This window comes from Salvelinus alpinus, chromosome 30 (assembly GCF_045679555.1).
Source record: "Salvelinus alpinus chromosome 30, SLU_Salpinus.1, whole genome shotgun sequence".
Taxonomy (NCBI): domain Eukaryota; kingdom Metazoa; phylum Chordata; class Actinopteri; order Salmoniformes; family Salmonidae; genus Salvelinus; species Salvelinus alpinus.
The window spans coordinates 29,407,046-29,425,306 of NC_092115.1; the positions used below are offsets into that span (position 1 = coordinate 29,407,046).

The 18,261-nt window shown below is 40.1% G+C and overlaps 1 protein-coding gene across 2 annotated transcripts; it reads right to left on the reverse strand.

The window, feature by feature from the left end:
- Nucleotides 1–486: 486 nt before the first annotated feature.
- Nucleotides 487–17,370, reverse strand: LOC139560651 (vacuolar protein sorting-associated protein 4B-like). 2 transcript variants are annotated; one of them, XM_071377629.1, is made up of 13 exons: nt 17,192–17,370; nt 16,026–16,137; nt 8,796–8,896; nt 7,146–7,257; nt 6,604–6,754; nt 6,422–6,480; nt 5,018–5,137; nt 4,601–4,757; nt 4,234–4,382; nt 4,041–4,122; nt 3,509–3,728; nt 2,617–2,757; nt 487–2,470 (listed from the first exon to the last, which is right to left on the reverse strand). In XM_071377629.1, the coding sequence occupies exons 1-13, from the start codon at nt 17,210–17,212 to the stop codon at nt 2,369–2,371; spliced, it is 1,527 nt and encodes a 508-aa protein (XP_071233730.1). In that variant the 5' UTR covers nt 17,213–17,370; the 3' UTR covers nt 487–2,368. The 2 variants fall into 2 exon arrangements, with proteins under 2 accessions (XP_071233730.1, XP_071233731.1); XM_071377630.1 differs by lacking the exons at nt 8,796–8,896; nt 16,026–16,137; nt 17,192–17,370 and adding an exon at nt 8,241–8,473.
- Nucleotides 17,371–18,261: the final 891 nt, after the last annotated feature.

Consider the following 18,261-nt stretch of genomic DNA (forward strand, 5'->3'; position numbering starts at 1 on the left):
ATCAATGGAAACAGGATGCACCTGAGCTCAATTTCTACTCTCATAGGAAAGGGTCTGAATGCTTATGTAAATAAGGTATTTCAATTAAAAAAAATAGTTTTAGCTTTGTCAATATGGGGTATTGTGTTGATAGATGAGGAACATTTTTAAAATCCATTTTAGAATAAGACCGTAATGTAACAATGTGGAAAAAGTGAAGGGGTCTGAATACTCTGTATATCACTGTGTCAAGGCATATGAAGTAACAGGATGTATAGAGCAAACAACGCAATTATCACAACACACAGGTTGTATTATGGCTTTTTTTTCTGGCTTGGCTTCCCCAGTGATTTTACCCATGCACTGCTACTGGCACTTTTTATACCTACATGACCTGACAATAAGAATAGTTATATCCTCCTCAATGTTGTCAAGTGAGAGATTGGCATTTGTGAAGATTCCTTTGAATCCTCCACCTGGAACTTGAGACAATACTTTACAAATATGTAAAATCTTAATATTACTTTTACTTACATATGCATGGCAAAGAAATTCTGATTATGACTTTTCCACTCACTGATATACTGTATCATTCTCTACACAACATGTTTTACAGTAAAGTGAAGACCACACCAAAGACGTCCCCAACACTTTGAAATTCTTAAGAATATCAACACTAAGAGCAGAGATATACAACCTCTAAAAGCCAGTTTACATGAAATGTGCAAATGTATATTTCATAGCATCGATGACAAAATACACATAGCTGTGTCTTACTGGATATCAACTTCCAAATTGAAAAATGAACCAAACAAAAAAACAATGTATATGATCTTGCTACTTATTTAGAAGGCACATGGTGTGCATTGCCACTTAAAATGGCCACATCTTAAAGGTAGTAAGCAAGTACCTGCTTGGAACTGCATTCCAATGCAATAACAAAAAGGACATGATGTCATGAGGGTGTTCTTCTGTGCCTAAAATGTCAATTTCAGGCTACCTACAAAATTCCATTCACACCAAAATATCAGTCGCGTTGTTTCTTCAACACTGTTAGACAGTTGGACTGGATCTCAGTACGGCATCATCTCGTTCCAGTAGTTCTTGTTAGGAAGATCAGCAAAAGGGTTACACGAGGGAAATATGTAGGGTGTGTGGATGGTCAGGTAAAAAAGTATTGAATCCTTGACTATATTAAAGTTTTTTCTGGTCCAGTAACTTTGGTGATTCTGAGTTTGAATCATAATGACAATGAACAAACAGAGTAACCTTTCTTCTGGAGGGGAAAAACAAATGTACATATAAAATATGTCCCAAAGCAACTTCCATCCAGAGTGTGTAAATTATTCTAACCGTAGCCCCATAATTGTCTGTATGTAGAATGACATACATACAGATGCAGGATCTTAATTTGACCAGTTCTTCAGAGCAGGAAAATAATCCTGCAGCAACAGGTGTTGATACATTTTTCCTTAGGGCAAATCCAGTCTGTCATTTTAAAGTGGAAATTACAAACTTGAGAAGCATTTTTAAACCTTGAATACACCAGAAGTTTGCATTTCCTACAACAGAGTGATCAAATTAAGATCCTACACCTGTACATTTGCTGTGCTTCAATTTTCCAAACCCATGTAATTCTCATCACCTTGAGACTACGTCATAAATTCCACCAATAATATTTGAAAAATATCCTGTGCAAGCACAACGGCATGCATTGTTAGTTTTATTCTCTTCAGACCAAAGAGCTATATATCTCCATAAACTATCTACTATAAAAGGATTCTCATATCTTATTTGTACAAAAAGAAGTGGAATATATGGGTACACTGAAAAGTGAGGTGCAATTTGATTGAAGGAAAGTGGATGGGTACTTGGAAAATTAGCTCAGATATTTATTGGGCAAGTTAAATAAGCACTCTACACAAAGAGAAGCATTCTAATTTTGTTAACATGCTTGTATCGGCAACTTCCAGATCAAACTCCTATTGACTTCAAAGCATGATGTATGCAAATGCTCGAGTTGAGCATTGTTTACATATTAGGATTCAGCCCAAGGTGCTGCACCAATGTTCCTAATTGCCATGTAGCTTTCCATTTACCAATCAAATCTACCTCAGACATAAAAGAAATCCATAATCCTTTAGACATGGGGAGCATCTAAGAAAATACCAGTCTTTGTTTAACCCCTTGTGGCCAATGGACAAGCTCAGTCGAGCCAAAGAAATACATTACTTAAATGGAGAGGTCCATTCTAGTAATTATATTTCTATTAGTAGAGCAGTCATGTGATAAGCCAACAGAGCCTGAGGGGGAGAGTGGGAAAAAGACGGAGAGAAGGAACACTTGACAATCAATAATATTTGCTTTGGTTCGGCTCAAATGACCCAATTTAGCCCTCCTGTCCAAAGTCCTCTGTGAATTTTCTCAGTTTGTCCAAATCCTGATCGTTGACTGTTGGCTTTGTGCTGGCCAGGGACCTCAGCATATCAGACTGCAAAGAATAAAAAGAGAGACATGATCAAAAGGTTATTCAACAGTCTTGTTTTCCCAGAAACATTACCATTGAGGCGGGGAAACGGATAACTGAATAATATTAATAAAGTATTATTAATAACTTAATTATTTTTACACACTCACCATACAAACAACTGGCTCACATAGCTTTTCCCCAGGGACTTCCATCCATGTCATCTCGATGCCATTCGGGTCTCCTGGGGAGCATGGGGTCAAAAGGTCATCTACCACGATGTTGGGGTTGTCTCTCGATGGCCCTGGTACCTTCAATAACAATGTAATCTGCAGTGTTACAAATTCAACTCAACAGCTGCACCATTGAGAGCATCTTGACTGGATGCGTCACCACTTGGTATGGCAAATGCTTGGCATGCCACTGCAAGGCACTACAGAGGGTAGTGCGTACAGCACTGGGGCCGAGCTCCCTGCCATCCAGGACCTCTATACCAGGCGGTGTCAGAGGCCCTAAAAAGCATCAAAGACTCCAGCCACCCAAGTCATAGACTGTTCTCTCTGCTACAGCACGGCAAGCGGTACCGATGCATCAAGTCTGGAACCAACAGTACCCTGAACAGCTTCTAACCCCAGGCCATAACACTGCTTAATAGTTAACCAAATAGCTACCCGGACTATCTGCATTAACCCTCTTTTGACTCATCACATATGCTGCTGCTACTGTTTATTATCTATCCTGTTGCCTAGCCACTTTATCACTATCTATATGTACATATCTACCTCAATTACCTCGTACCCCTGCACATCGACTCGGTACTGGTACCCCATGTATATAGCCATGTTATTGTTACTCATTGTGTATTTATTCCTTGTGTTATGATTTTTCTATTATTTATATTTTTTCCCTCACTGTGTTGTTGGGAAGGGCCCGTAAGTAAGAATTTCCCTGTTAGTCTACACCGGTTTGTTTACGAATGTGACAAATAACATTTGATATAAAGATTATCACTGAAGAATAAATAGACAACGTTATTCAATGGTCGTCATTATGGAGACGTACCCGCTTGAAGTGAGTGGCTGATTGAACTTTTCTGACTGGTTGCATAAGCGCGTCTCTGACGATGACGCTGACGTCAGCCCCTGAGTACCCGTTGGTCTTCTTTCCCAGGGTGACAAAGTCAGAGTCGTTGAGGCTGGTGGGGGTGGCGCCCAGGTGGAGCTTGAACATGAAGGTGCGGGCGTGTTCCTCGGGCAGGGGGATGTAGATCCTCTTCTCAAACCTGAGATAATTAAGGATGAGTTGTACTGAATGTATCACACATACTCTACAGGAAGAAGAATACATCTCCATCCCCTACATCTACAGGGTAGGTCTGAGCAGCAACAAAAAGCTAAGAAGCAGTGCTGCTGAGTCACAGTTTCCTAACTTCAGTCCAGTGTGTTCACGGTATCCCCAATCACGTTCAAGCTGAGTGGTAAAAGTGATCATACATTTTTATGGCTATGGTGTCACAGTCAAGAATCATAAAGGACAAGCTATTGTGTACACTGTTGAGATGGTAGGCTAAGCCAGTGTAAGAATGTGACATTACCGTCTTCTGATAGCAGAGTCCAACGTCCAAGGGATGTTGGTGGCCCCTAGCACCAGTACACCATCGTTGTCATTCCCGACCCCTGTGGAAAAATTCTCATTAACAATTTACAACCATTTTCACTTAATATGAGCAAAACACCAATACAGTTCACTATAATATCCAGATACATATTGTTTTCTGGCTCTCTCACCCTGCATCTGAACCAGGAACTCTGTCTTGATGCGGCGAGCTGCCTCACTCTCATTCTCACTCCTGGAGCCGCACAGCGAGTCTATCTCATCTATGAAGATGATGGAGGGCTTGTGATCCCGTGCAAGGGTGAACAAGGTCTTCACCAACCTGGAGCGGAGAAAGAAGCATCAACATCAAGGTGAGCAGTATCCGGGACACAGATTAAACCTAATACTGGACTAAAATAATCTCTATTAAATTAGCTTTTTAGTCCAGGACTAGGCTTAATATTAGGTCTAAATTACAGATTAAAACAGCAGCATTGGACTTTAAGTCTCGCCACAATTAATTCCCCATGTTTCCCTGGATTAAGAGTCAAATCTCACTTTTCACTCTCTCCCAGCCACTTGGATACCAGGTCAGATGAGGAGATGGAAAAGAAGGTGGAGTTGTTGGCCTCTGTGGCCACAGCTTTAGCCAGGTAGGACTTTCCTGTTCCAGGAGGACCGAAGAGTAGGATCCCCCTCCATGGCGTTCTTTTGCCTGACAGACAGAGGTTGTTGGGAGAGGTCGTGAATAACATTGGGGCAGAAATAGATTAAGCATTTCATTTACAAATAAATGAAGGGTATAACCAATTGACTGTATACTATGCAAGAATGGATGGATTCATTTATTTTCAGTATATTCCTAAGGCCGATCAAATGTTCCAACAGTGGAGGTTTCAGCATGTTTTTCATACATTCAAAATTGTTCTTTCATCATTAATTCTGTGGCGATCTGAGGCAGTAACACTACGTTACCTGTGAAAAGGTGTGGGAATTTGATTGGCAAAATAACAGCTTCTTTCAGGGCCTCTTTGGCTCCCTCTAATCCGGCAACATCATTCCACTTGATGTTTGGCTTTTCCATAACGATAGCCCCTGAAAAACACATCCAGTATGATGGGAACATACAAATAATTTTACAGTGAAGGAAAATGATCAGATACCTTCATGTGAAAATCTAATGATACAGTGCCTTGCAAAAGTATTCACCCCCTTTGGCGTTTTTCCTATTTTCGTTGCATTACAACATGTAATTTTAATAGATTTTTATGTGGATTTCATTTAATGGACATACACAAAATAGTCCAAATTGGTGAAGTGAAATGAAAAAAAATTACTTGTTTCAAAAAATTAAAAAACAGAAAAGTGGTGTGTGCATTTGTATCCACCCCCTTTGCTATGAAGCCCCTAAATAAGATCTGGTGCAACCACTTACCTTCAGAAGTCACATAATTAGTTAAATAAAGTCCACCTGTGCGCAATCTAAGTGTCACATGATCTGTCACATGATCTCAGTATATATACACCTGTTCTGAAAGGCCCCAGAGTCTGCAACACCACTAGGTGGCACTATGAAGACGAAGGAGCTCTCCAAACAGGTCAGGGACAAAGTTGTGGAGAAGTACAGATCAGGGTTGGGTTATAAAGCAATATCTGAAACTTTGAATATCACACAGAGCACCATTAAATATATTATAAAGAAATGGAAAGAATATGGCTCATAACAAATCTGCTAAGAGAGGGCCGCCCACCAAAACTCACAGACCAGGCAAGGAGGGCATTAATCAGAGAGGCAACAAAGAGACCAAAGATAACCCTGAAGGAGTTATCCCTCAAAGCCCAGACCTCAATCCAATTGAGAATCTGTGGTAAGACTTAAAGATTGCTGTACACCAGCAGAATCCATCCAACTTGAAGGAGCTGGAGCAGTTTTGCCTTGAAGAATGGGCAAAAATCCCAGTGGCTAGATGGGCCAAGCTTATAGAGACATACCCCAAGAGACGTGGCTCTACAAAGTATTGACTTTGGGGGGGGTGAATAGTTATGCATGCTCAAGTTCTGTTTTTTTGTCTTATTTCTTGTTTGTTTCACAAAAAATATTTAGTATCTTCAAAGTGGTAGGCATGTTGTGTAAATCAAATGATACAAACCCCCCAAAAATACATTTTAATTCCAGGTTGTAAGGCGACAAAATAGGAAAAATGCTAAGGGGGTGAATACTTTCACAAGCCACTGTAAATGAGTTAGACATCTCAACAGGATATGGTAAAACTGAAAGTAAAGTGGAAATGAGCCAAATAACCTTTGTCACAATTTTATAGTATGTCAGTGTTGTAATACATACTGTGGTAGTTTCACTTTGTAAGTGATACAACTAACCTGAAAGTTGGTTCTGAAACTTCTTTTTTTCTGGGTTGTCCCCTTCATCACTCTCATTCCTGCACAATAATAATCCACATAAGTTGACTCATCACATTCCAAATCACTCTGTATAACAGGCTAAACCCTACCCACACGTAGCAAAGCCTCATTCCACGAACAAAGCCTGCTCCTGCACACACCCTTTGTCATCAGCTTGGGACTCCTTCACAGGCTTGGCAGGTGGAGCCTTCTCTTTCTTCTTCAGGTATTCTTTGAGCTTCTCTGCTCTGTCCAGGTACTCAGCACACTTGCCCCTGATGCTCTGTTTGGCTTTGTCGCCCTGGGATTCATCTGGCAGGAGAGAAATGGACAAATTCTATTAAATACCATATGAAGAATCTGTTTTTATTTAGAAAATGTATGAATAAATCACAATGACAGTAATCTCCCCTATACTATATGACATTCTGTGAAATGGAAAAATAATGCATTCTGCTGATAAGTAGAAGTAGACACTGGACAGAGAACACATTCATCTGATGGGTATCTGGGCAAAACAATTGGAACCTTTGACAGGTCACTACTGTAGTGAGATTCTAAAATGTCCCCATTAGCCTATATGAGACAGAGGTGGTGATATAAACAACTCCACACAAACCAATGGACTGAACAATCCTGAGACTATTACAACCCCAAAAGAGAAAAGAGCATTATGCAAATATCCCGTTGTCTTAAAGCATACATTTCACTATGTGTAGGAAGTACTGAACAGCTTGTTGGTATAAACGCAGGGCCTCGTCGTAATTCTGAGCTTTATCCTCCTGGGCCGCCTTGCTGGCCAGATCTATGGCTTTCTGAAAAACAGGGATGAGAACATTATGAAAAAACAAAGACAAAAGTAAAACAAATTGAAAGGATTCACTGTAGGATAAGTTTGATCTGGTCAATCAGAATTAAATAACTCTTTGATGCAATGGCATAACACAAGCACACAATTCTAATTACAGTAACTAGAAGCAAGTACAGTAACTGTTACTATATATCAAAAACATTGACCCCATATGCAAGGCTTTATGTAGAGCTACAGTTGTGTATGTGCATGTTCCATGAAGTGTTACATGTCACATACACACAAAATGTGACCACCTGTAAGACAGAGTATGTTGCAATTTCACTTCCTACAAAAAGTTTGACTGACAGGGAAGACATGACTAAATCAAATAGGCTAATCCAATGAACTAGTTAATTAACATATTCAGACAGTAAGCTTAGCTAACGTTAACTATATCAACAATCAGCTCATGACACTAGCTTTGTGATTAGACAGATAGCTAATGGTAGTTAGTTAATAACATTATCATGGTACTTGGTTGCTATTCAAATTTCGGATAGTCTCGTCTTGGCCTTGTTGCGGAGGAGAACACATTTAGAACTAAAATTAACCGGTCAACTTTGCAAGCTGCTAGCTCCTAGGAAAGGTTGAAGCTATCAAAGCATGCTGATATTAGTTAGCTAACCATCTTCAATCAGGCTTAAAATAATTTGATAGTGACTACTGTCAACATTAACTGCTGTCCTTTCAAGTTGGCGAGCTCGAAGCAACAATTACGCTAGCTAGCGTCCGAGCTAACAAGTTAGCGTATTACCGTAGCCAGATAGATATCAATCACAGTTAACTAACATGCTAACGACACTTAGAAAATAATTATCACCGTAGATCTACAAATAATAGTTAGCTCGCAAACGTTCGCTAACTAGTGCCATGCTAACTGGGTGGTTTTTCATTTTGTTACCTAGTAGCTACTGTAGCTAGCCGACGTTAGCTTTCCCAATTTACCTGTAAATTGTTGTTGGCAGCCATATGATTACTTGTAAAAAACAGGCCCTTTATTTGTTAATACTTAAATCGCAGCCCGGCAAAGTCGATATTCAAGCCTTTTATCAGATCTTTGAATAACTATACATTAAATAAATACAAAATAACACACTTCCGCGTTATCAGATACGGAGTTGATTCTCTTAGAATTCTCACGTGACCGGGGAATGTCCCCGTCATTCATAGACGCACCCATATCTGTGTGGCAATACAATATTGTAGAGGGATGAAATGTCAAATGTGTAGGGTTAGGATCGTGTTGATATGTGAAGGATATGCACAATGCAGAGTGCACATCTCCTATTAGCTATATCCTTACCTCCACTGAGTTGCCAGTCAGATTAATGGAAAAATTTAAATCCAATTAGCCTGGCATAGGCATAGGCCTACACTGGCATTTACATCGGACCATAAAATTAGGAATTGGTAATTTTATTGAATATCTATGCATTGGACAACGTTAATGACCGACATTTTAGCATAAATTGTTTATAGAATGTTCCACTGTCTAATTACCTCTTTATTTTCTATATACTCCTGTAATTCTTCCACTCTGTCCAGGTACAGTTTACACTTTTCCCTGATCTTCTGGTTGCCCTCTTTACCCTGTGGTTCACCTGAGGAGAGGAGAGGAGTTTTAAGTTGTTGACGGTTACACAGGTTATTGTAGAGACCATAGTTTCGGCTTGCCTGATAACTCAAACGGAATTCTTCCACTGCTCTTTGTTCGCTACATACTTCAGGTTGAGACTGCCATCATTGACGTCGTTTGTGGTGATGTCAAAATGAGGGGTGTTGTACAAAATAAAGTAATCAGTGATTGGATCATCTCTAACCAATCAGAGTATCAAAGCCAATGACACATTTCCAAAACCAGCTTTATCCATGTGTGTTCTGGCTCTGACTAAACCCACGTTTTCTGGGACCAATCAGAATGGTTAGAATGTGTTCGCATTCTAGAAATCCTAGGGGAGATACTCAGATCCACTTTTGATATTCTGGATTACCCCTGATTATCTGTGGGTTAAAAGGGAAATAAAAGTATTATCTGAGTTTTTCAGGGGTGAAAGACTGTCTACCAGTGGGTTAGATATAAATATCTTTGCTAACGGCGTCCCCACTGCCTCCTGCCTGCAGTGTACCGTGGTCCTCCTAGCTAGCAAGCTAGGACACAGTGTCCTTCGCTCCAGCCTGCAGAACACCTGCCCTCGCCGTCGTTAACAGATTAACAGAACTGCTGGAAAGCAATGCCTGACAGGTGGGGGCAAAGGACACTGTCTACCGGTGTTCTAGATACTCTACCGGTGTTTTAGCCGTTGTCTTCTTCTGTGGGGTTTATCGGCGGTTGGCATCCAACGTTATGGTGCATTACCGCCACTTACTGTACTGGAGCGTCCCCTTTTCCCACCTGTGTACCGGAGTCCTTGCTTAAAAATGGACCAATAGAAGTATAAAGAGGGGTTCCTGCAGATGCAGGAATACCTACATGCAGGAATGATCCGAATTGCTGCCACAATTGCAACCTTCTCCCAGAGCAAGGAGTTTGGGTAGCCAGGCAAAGGGTAGGCTGCACATCACATGGTAATCACTGACATGCCAATATCCATCCTTCCTCTCTGTGTAGGCTACTACTGCTAAATACTCCCCTTATGGCTAGCAACGTCTCCAGATATTTTTGAATCTCCAGCTAAATTATTTTCTTTAGTTTGTACATTAATTTTGATACTTTGTTTACTTCATGTTTGTGTTGGCCCTTCTCGAGCTCTCCTCCTACAGGTCCGTACGTGCTCACCTGCGGATGCTTGAGAAGTGTGTACCTCTTTTTCCCAGAGTCTTCTGTCATTTTGTCAATGTATTATTATTTTTAAATATTTTATTTAGATTTATCAAGGGGTGCTGCAGCACCCTCTGCACCCCTACTTCCCGTGGCTATGAGCCTGTCTCGCATATTGAAAATGTACCTACCGGTCTGCTTGAGACAGGCCTTTTAATATTGTGTGATGTTATGATAGTCTGCTTCTAGATGTCTATATAGTCTTTAGCTTGTAAAGGAGGTTTCAACCAATTAATTGGTTATGTAGCCTCACTTCTGCTTGTTGAGGCTATGGCTGCGTTCCACAGCTAAGGCGAGGCGACGCAACAACCAATGGTCATCAACTGTGTCATCGACTGACATAATGAGGGGATTCGATTTATCTGGCCCGGCGCCTGGTTAGGTATGTTTTACACCGGGTGAAAGTTGACTGCATTTGATTTGGAACAGGGCTGCCTCCTGGGTGTGAGCCAGGTTCCCCGCTCTGTCCGATGGCGAAGTCGGCTCAAAACAAAAGTGATGTAATTAAGCATGTGTAGTAATTAGTAGGATTCTGTGTTTTCCCGTGCAAAAGTGATTGCTTTTGATAATAATGCTTTATCTGCCTTCCCTATGAGAATTAGCTTGAAAATTCAAACATAAATTTTATGGAAAAAGGGTGTATGTTTATGGACAATGCATTATGCTGCCTTGTTAGCATCATGACTGTGCGGTGCAGATTACTGTTTGATTTGAGAAGGGTGCTCCTTCCTCACCGCTTTTGCCCGTTCACGTCACAGGCCATAGACCGGTGCTCTGCGGCTCAGCATAATCCAATCCGCCCATTGCAATAACATATAATGTGGTTAGCTGATAGGTATACTTAAAATACCTATCCAAGCGTTGTAAGATCTGCCTGCCAAATCCTGCCGATGGCTTTGCCCAGGTAGTGGCTCAAGGTTTACACGCTTTGCCAGTGTTCTGTAAACTCTGAAGGGGAGAGTTCTCAGAGTAGGCCTTTCTGTAGCCTACATGTTGGTAGACTGTATGTATTTTGTTTTACAGTAGGCCATACTTGTCTGTTTCCTTATTCCAAATTCCTGATTTTGGAATGTGTTCAATTTGATTTAGATTTCTGTAGACAAACATTTCTTGTTCATTGTTTGTTGCCTATTTTGCTGACAGGCTATTAGCTAGGCCTACCTCTACACTACAACTTCTAGGCCTACCACCATTTTTACACCTTACACTTTGCCTCCTGTCTTCTTACCGTAAGACACACATTTATCCTTTCACTAAACTATTTTGTTTCATATAAAACAAGTATCATTCCATACTCCATTTGGTATATCAGATCATTTTAATGCCTCCATAGCCATTGTTTTAGGCTTATTTATCAGTAAGTAGCAGGCAAAATACATGTTGTAAATATGCATTTCCTGAATCAGCGTGCAAGAACAAATTGATATTCACAGACAACAGAGACTGGAATAGATTGCAAATGATGCCTTTCCGTCTGTCATCTGAACTGCTAGCTACAGAATTGTAATGGGATACGGTAACATGGGCTAACTCACCCCCTTGGGTAACTTGCCTGCCTGTAACTCTCAGAGAAACCACTTTATGTCACAAAAATGTTTCTAACACTTTCCCTGGCTGCCACTACTCTTGGCTAATAAATCAGACTTTAACCAATACTTGATATAGGGGAGAGTGGGGTAAGTTGAGCCAAAGGGGTAAGCTGAGCCACAACCATACCCCAAATTAATAATTTGACCAAATATTTAGGAAGAGGTCATCATTTCATGGAGTCTGTGAAGGGAGAAACCACATGGAAAAAGTGGTAAGCAAGTTAGGTCCCAAAAACAGATTTTCACCAAGTCAAATTAAGGTTAGAGGTTTCATGATGCTTGTATCTAAACCAAAGTAGATAATTTTATGATTGTTCCATACATCAGTTGGGTTCTCTATAAGCTTCAATGAGGTCCTAACCCTAGCATGAAAGTGCATCGTTGTAGCTGTGTGGGCTAATATAGTCAAAATGTTTGCTTTGGTTGAGCCAATGGCAAGTTGAGCAAATTGAAGTGTTTTCTTCCCAGGCGTAATGCAAGGCTGGAATATGAGGCAACAACAGGGCCTGTTAAACGTTTTTTTTTTTTAAGTACAAGTGTTTGTTAGGTGTTAACCCTGTGTTAAAATATGCTTAAAATGACTAAAAGACAAAAAGTGATTGTGATTGTGTTGAATTATATTGGGAAATGAAGATAGACATGGTTTTTAAAAGTGGTATTTCATTCAGTACAGAAATGTGTATGCGGTTTAACTTACCCTGGCTCAATTTACCCTATAACGTTACCCGGGGTAAGTTGTGCCAAGAGCACTTTTTTTTGGACAAGCAATGTTTTAAAAACAGTAATGTTTACTTGAATTCTGATTATTTCAGGGAAAGGCAACATCCTGAAATATATGTAGATACCGAAAGATTCTGAACAAATTGCTCAATTTACCCCACTTTCCGTACAGTCCGAAACATAGCAATGCAAAATTGTCAGAATGTTGAATAAAATGAATCTTTAACTTATACCGGTTGTCTGTGCGGTTGGTCTTTCAGCAGCATGAAATTTGAGACAAAAGACATCCACAAGAAAGTATTGTTTACCCAACTTCTTTTAGCGTTGGTTCTGCCGTTTACATTTCTATCACATTGGATTTGATTTGATTTGAAACCATGTTAGCTCTTGCAGGCTTCGGTTTCATGAATGCCTCACATGCATGTACTTCCGTCTTGTGTACGTGCCTTTGCAACGTAAATGTGCGTGGCGTTGCCTACATAATTTGAAGGCATCGCCACGTTTCGTGCCTACCACTACTCTTGCTCAACTAAAAATGTAATCTATCTAAAAAAAATCACTCCAACAAAATGATTGAGGTAAATTGATCTAATATTTCATAAATAAGAAAAATCTAATGAAGTTAGATCTATAAACTTTATAGATATATATTAGGGGAGCCTAGAGATAAATAATCCAATTGCTTAGAGAGAAACATTTTAATCAGTTTTAATAAAGTGTTACGAAACCAATAACTAGCCTACTGATTTTGCTGCACTTGTCATGCCTAGGGGTCTTAAAGCCAATTTCTGCTTGCTCCACCAATGCAATCCAGAGGCTCCGTACAGAGGGAATTGCGGTGCCTCTGTTAATCAGGTTACAGGCCATGTAGCTAGGCCTAAAAGGCTCTGCATGGTCAATTTGACATCTGCTGTGGCCGTACAGCATTTACTACGATGTGGCCTCCGCAGAAGTCAGAACATTCATCTTTTGCGGATGAATGCAACAGAGCTGTTGTCAAGAAAGGGAGTTTGTGTTTATACAGGACCTCCCGCCCCCACCAACCGTCAACCAATCATGTCAATGCGAAGCTATACAGAGCCCTCCGCGTAGTTACACACATTTGTGCGGCACATGGCTCCAATTAGCCTCCAGGATTAGAGAATTAAGGTGAGAAGTAAGCATATGCAATGAATGCACATTACATTTGAGTCATTTAGCAGACACTCTTATACAGAGCAATTTACAAGAACAATTAGGGTTAAGTGTCTTGCTCAAGGGCACATTGACAGATTTTTCACCTAGTCAACTCCAGGATTCAAACCAGCAACCTTTCTGTTACTGGCCCAACGCTTTTAACCACTAGGCTACCTGCCACCCAGGGAGACCGCAACCTTACAAGCCAGAATGTTGAATAAAATTACATTTAAACTTACTCTACCGGTTGTCTGTGCGGTTTGTCCATCATCTGCTTGAAATTTGAGATAAAATATCCACAGGAAAGAATTGTTTACCCTAATTTTGTAAAAAATGTTGAGCAGCTGAAGTACAAACCCCACAGACAACCGGTAAAGTACGTTTAAATTGAATTTTATTCAACATTCTGGCTTGAAAGGAACATTTACATGATTTTCAGGCATTAGTTTCAGGCTGTATATACAAATTAATTGTGTATTACAGCCTGATTAATCAGACTAGTCCAGGGCCAACTCAGTCATGACTTCCATGGTCAGCCAGTCCAAGCAGATTAGTATTCGACCCAAAATAAATATATAATAAAGGAAACTACAAAAAAGCATGCTCAAACTAAAGATTCAAAATCAATTGAAAGGCCTCATTGCCACCAAACAAACCAGCAGCCTCACGGCTCTCCCAGGTGGGACACTGACTGATAACAGAGAGGAAGAGGCAAAGTGAGAGGGTCGACTCTGCCCAAAATCTGTTCACGCAGATGGATATGTGGGACGGTAGCGTCCCACTTGGCCAAAAGCCAGAAAAAATGTAGCGCGCCAAATTCAAATATATTACTATAAAAATCTATCTTTCATGAAATCACACATGAATGACACCAAATTAAAGCTACACGTGTTGTGAATCCAGCCAACATGTCTGATTTCAAAAAGGATTTACGGCGAAAGCACACCAAAAGATTATGTTAGCTCAGTACATAGCCACAGAAAAACACAGCCATTTACCCAGCCAAAGATAGTAGTCACAAAAAGCAGAAATAAAGATAAAATTAATCACTAACCTTTGATGATCTTCATCAGATGACACTCATAGGACATCATGTTACACAATACATTTATGTTTTTTTCGATAATGTGCATATTTATATCCACAAATCTCGGTTTACATTGGCACCATGTTCAGAAATGCCTCCAAAATATCCGGAGAAATTGCAGAGAGCCACGTCAAATAACAGAAATACTCATTATAAACTTTGATGAAAGATACATGTTTTACATAGAATTAAAGATACACTTGTTCTTAATGCAACCGCTGTGTCAGATTTTTAAAAAACTTTACGGAAAAAGCACACCATGCAATAATCTGAGACGGCGCTCAGATATTACAACATTTCTCCGCCATGTTGGAGTCAACAGAAATATGAAATGACATCATAAATATTCCCTTACCTTTGATGATCTTCATCAGAATGCACTCCCAGGAATCCTAGTTCCACAATAAATCGTTGTTTTGTTCGATAATGTCCATTACTTATGTCTAAGTAGTTACTTTTGCTAGCATGTTTAGTGCACATGTCCAAACGCTCACGCAGATGCAGGCGAACTCAGACGAAAACTTCAAAAAGTTATATAACAGGTCGAATAAACTGGTCAAACTAAGTAGAGAATCAATCTTCAGGATGTTGTTATCATAACTATCCAATAACGTTCCAACCGAAGAATTCCTTTGTGTCTCTAGAAGTAATGGATAGCAAGACGATATCGTTTGGAACACGCGTGACCAAGAACTGGCATTCTGCCAGACCAATGACTGAAACACCTCCCTTCCGGCTCAACATCACAGTAGAGGCTTCATTCCACGTTCTACAGACTGTTGACATCTATTGGAAGGCATAGGAAGTGCAAACAGATCCATATCTTACAGGGAATTGAATAGGCGATGAGTTGAACATCGACCAGCCTCAGAATTCTCACTTCCTGTTTGGAATATTTCTCAGGTTTTTGCCTGCCATATGAGTTCTGTTATACTCACAGACATCATTCAAACAGTTTTAGAAACTTCAGAGTGTTTTATATCCAATAGTAACAATAATATGCATATATTAGCACCTGGGACAGAGTAGGAGGCAGTTCACTATGGGCACGCAATTCATCCAAAAGTGAAAATGCTGTCCCCTATCACAAAGAAGTTTTAAGCAGACCAAGTGAAGTGCTTTTGTTTGGGGAGCAATGAGAGAGAGTGTTGAATTTGGTCAAGATTAAAGTGAATTGCTATTTTGATAGGTGAGGCTTATTTGATTGAATAGAAGTTTTATAATGCTTAGGTTGTAACGGGTTTGGAGCATCAGATCCCATTACAATTCTGTGGCTACTGAACTGCATGTCCTGTCCGTATGACATTTGGTCCATTTCTTCAGGAGCGATGGTTACATACGTTTTACAATGTGCAGGAAGTACTTGACAGCGTGTTGGTAAGATTTGATAGCCTCCGTGTAGTTCCCAGCCTGGTCCTCCTGGGAGGCTTTCTGTGCTACAGCTATAGCTTTCTGAAATGAGAGTGTGAGGGATGAGTTGGGCAGAAAGGAGTGGGAGAGAGAGGGATGAGTTGGACAGAAAAGTGTAGGAGAGAGGGAGTAGTGTGGCAGAAGAAAATAGGAGGAGTTGGACACTGCTGCTACTCAGTCAGAGCATCATTTTTAATCCATACATTTTCCCTGACACCCAAAGTAATCCTTTCATTTGAATGCTTAGCAGGACAGGAAAATGGTCCAATTCATGCACTTATCCCTGGTCATCCCTACTGCTTCTGATCTGGCGGACTCACTAAACACACATGCTTCATTTGTCGCTGTTCATCACATAGTCTCCTATTATGTCTACATTCATTGCTTCATTTGAGTGAGACAATTTTGTCATTTAGCAGATGCTCTTATCCAGAGCAAGTTTGGTTAAGTGCCTTGCCCAAGGGCACATCAACACATTTTGCACCTAGTTGGCTTGGGGATTCAAACTAGTGACCTTGAGGTTACCAGCCCAATGTTCTTAACCTTTAGGCTACCTGACAAGACAGACTCATAACATTCTTATGCTCTGATTAGATCATGGAATACATGGGGATGGAGCATCAGCTTCACAAGCCACTACTGAATTTCTCTCAGCTGTGTAAAAGTGAAACACTATTTTAAGTGGCTGACAATGGCTTTATTTGGCTCTGGAACAAGCTGTTGTCCAGCAGATTTATCTCAATTGTGGGAGCTCATCTTTGTTAATGAAACCAATAGCTGTAGTGTAGCGATTGCATGGACAGTACAAATTCACAATAGACCTTCTCTTTATAACATACTGTACTATTTTAGTTTGTTTGAATGTAAGTAAACAAGTTGATCAGCTTCTCAAAAGTGAGAACACAGCACTAATACAAGAAACACACGCTTGACTACAGTTCTATGATGACACTAGCCCCAAGACAGCTTGACAGTCTCACTCTGACAAGTGGAATCAAACTCATAGGCCCATAAACATGCATTACTAATTTACAAGAAAGCATAGATGTGTCTACCAAGATAAAGTGCTATTTACATTAGTAGTCAGCCACTTTACCTGTAAATTTGTTGGCTCCATGGGAAGTTTTCAGGCAGTCAGTTGCTACTGAGAACCAACACAGTCTGAGCCCTTTGATATTTCTGTTTCGTTTACCCACACAGCCATTAACTTGTTGCTTATCTCACAGGCTCGTCCCAGCACACATGCGTCTGAGAGACTTTCCTGTAGAAAAGAATGACAACAATGCTGAGGGCTGAGACTGAGACCCGCCTGCCTGTGAGTCATGATGACAAGCTTGTTAAGCAAGTATAGTCAACAGTCCAGGAAAACATTCACAGTAGGATAACCGGCTAACATTATTAACCTTCTTAGCTTTCTCCCGTATCTGTCCTTCATGCAAAGAGGAAGTTTAAAAATTAGTTTTTTTGGGTATCTACACTTTACTTTACTATTTATATTTTTGACTACTTTTACTTTTACTTCACTACATTCCTAAAGAAAATAATGTACTTTTTACACCATACATTTTCCCTGACACCCAAAGTACTCGTTTCATTTGAATGCTTAGCAGGACAGGAAAATGGTCCAATTCATGCACACATCCCTGGTCATCCCTACTGCTTCTGATCTAGCGGACTCACTAAACACACATGCTTCGTTTGTAAATGATGTCTGAATGTTGGGAGTGCGCCCCTGGCTATCCCTAACAAAAAAAGAAAAGAAAATGGTGCCGTCTGGTTTGTTTAATATAAGGATTTATACATTATTTATACTTTTACTTTTGATACTTAAGTATATTTTAGCAATTAAATTACTTTTGATTCTTAAGTATATTAAAAAACAAATACTTTTAGACTTACTCAAGTACTATTTTACTGGGTGACTCACTTTTACTTGAGTTATTTTCTATTAAGGTATCTTTACTTTTACTCAAGTATTACAATTGGGTACTTTTTCCACGACTGGTATTAAGTACATAATATGATTTTTTATTTTACCCTTATTTTACCCTTATTTTACCAGATCTACCGGTGTGAGGTCATCAACAGCAACAGGATTAAACACAGCGAGTGTCCTAATCTAAACCATGATATAGAAGCTCCTGTTGCCCTGGGATGTCAGGGATG

Coding starts and splice junctions, on each gene's coding strand:
- LOC139560651 (XM_071377629.1), bottom strand. CDS start 17,212: ATGGAGCCAACAAATTTACAG. Junction 6,481..6,603: donor TCCCAAGCTGATGACAAAGG/GTGTGTGCAGGA, acceptor ATTATTGTGCAG/GAATGAGAGTGATGAAGGGG. Junction 2,758..3,508: donor CAGCCACTCACTTCAAGCGG/GTACGTCTCCAT, acceptor TTGTTATTGAAG/GTACCAGGGCCATCGAGAGA.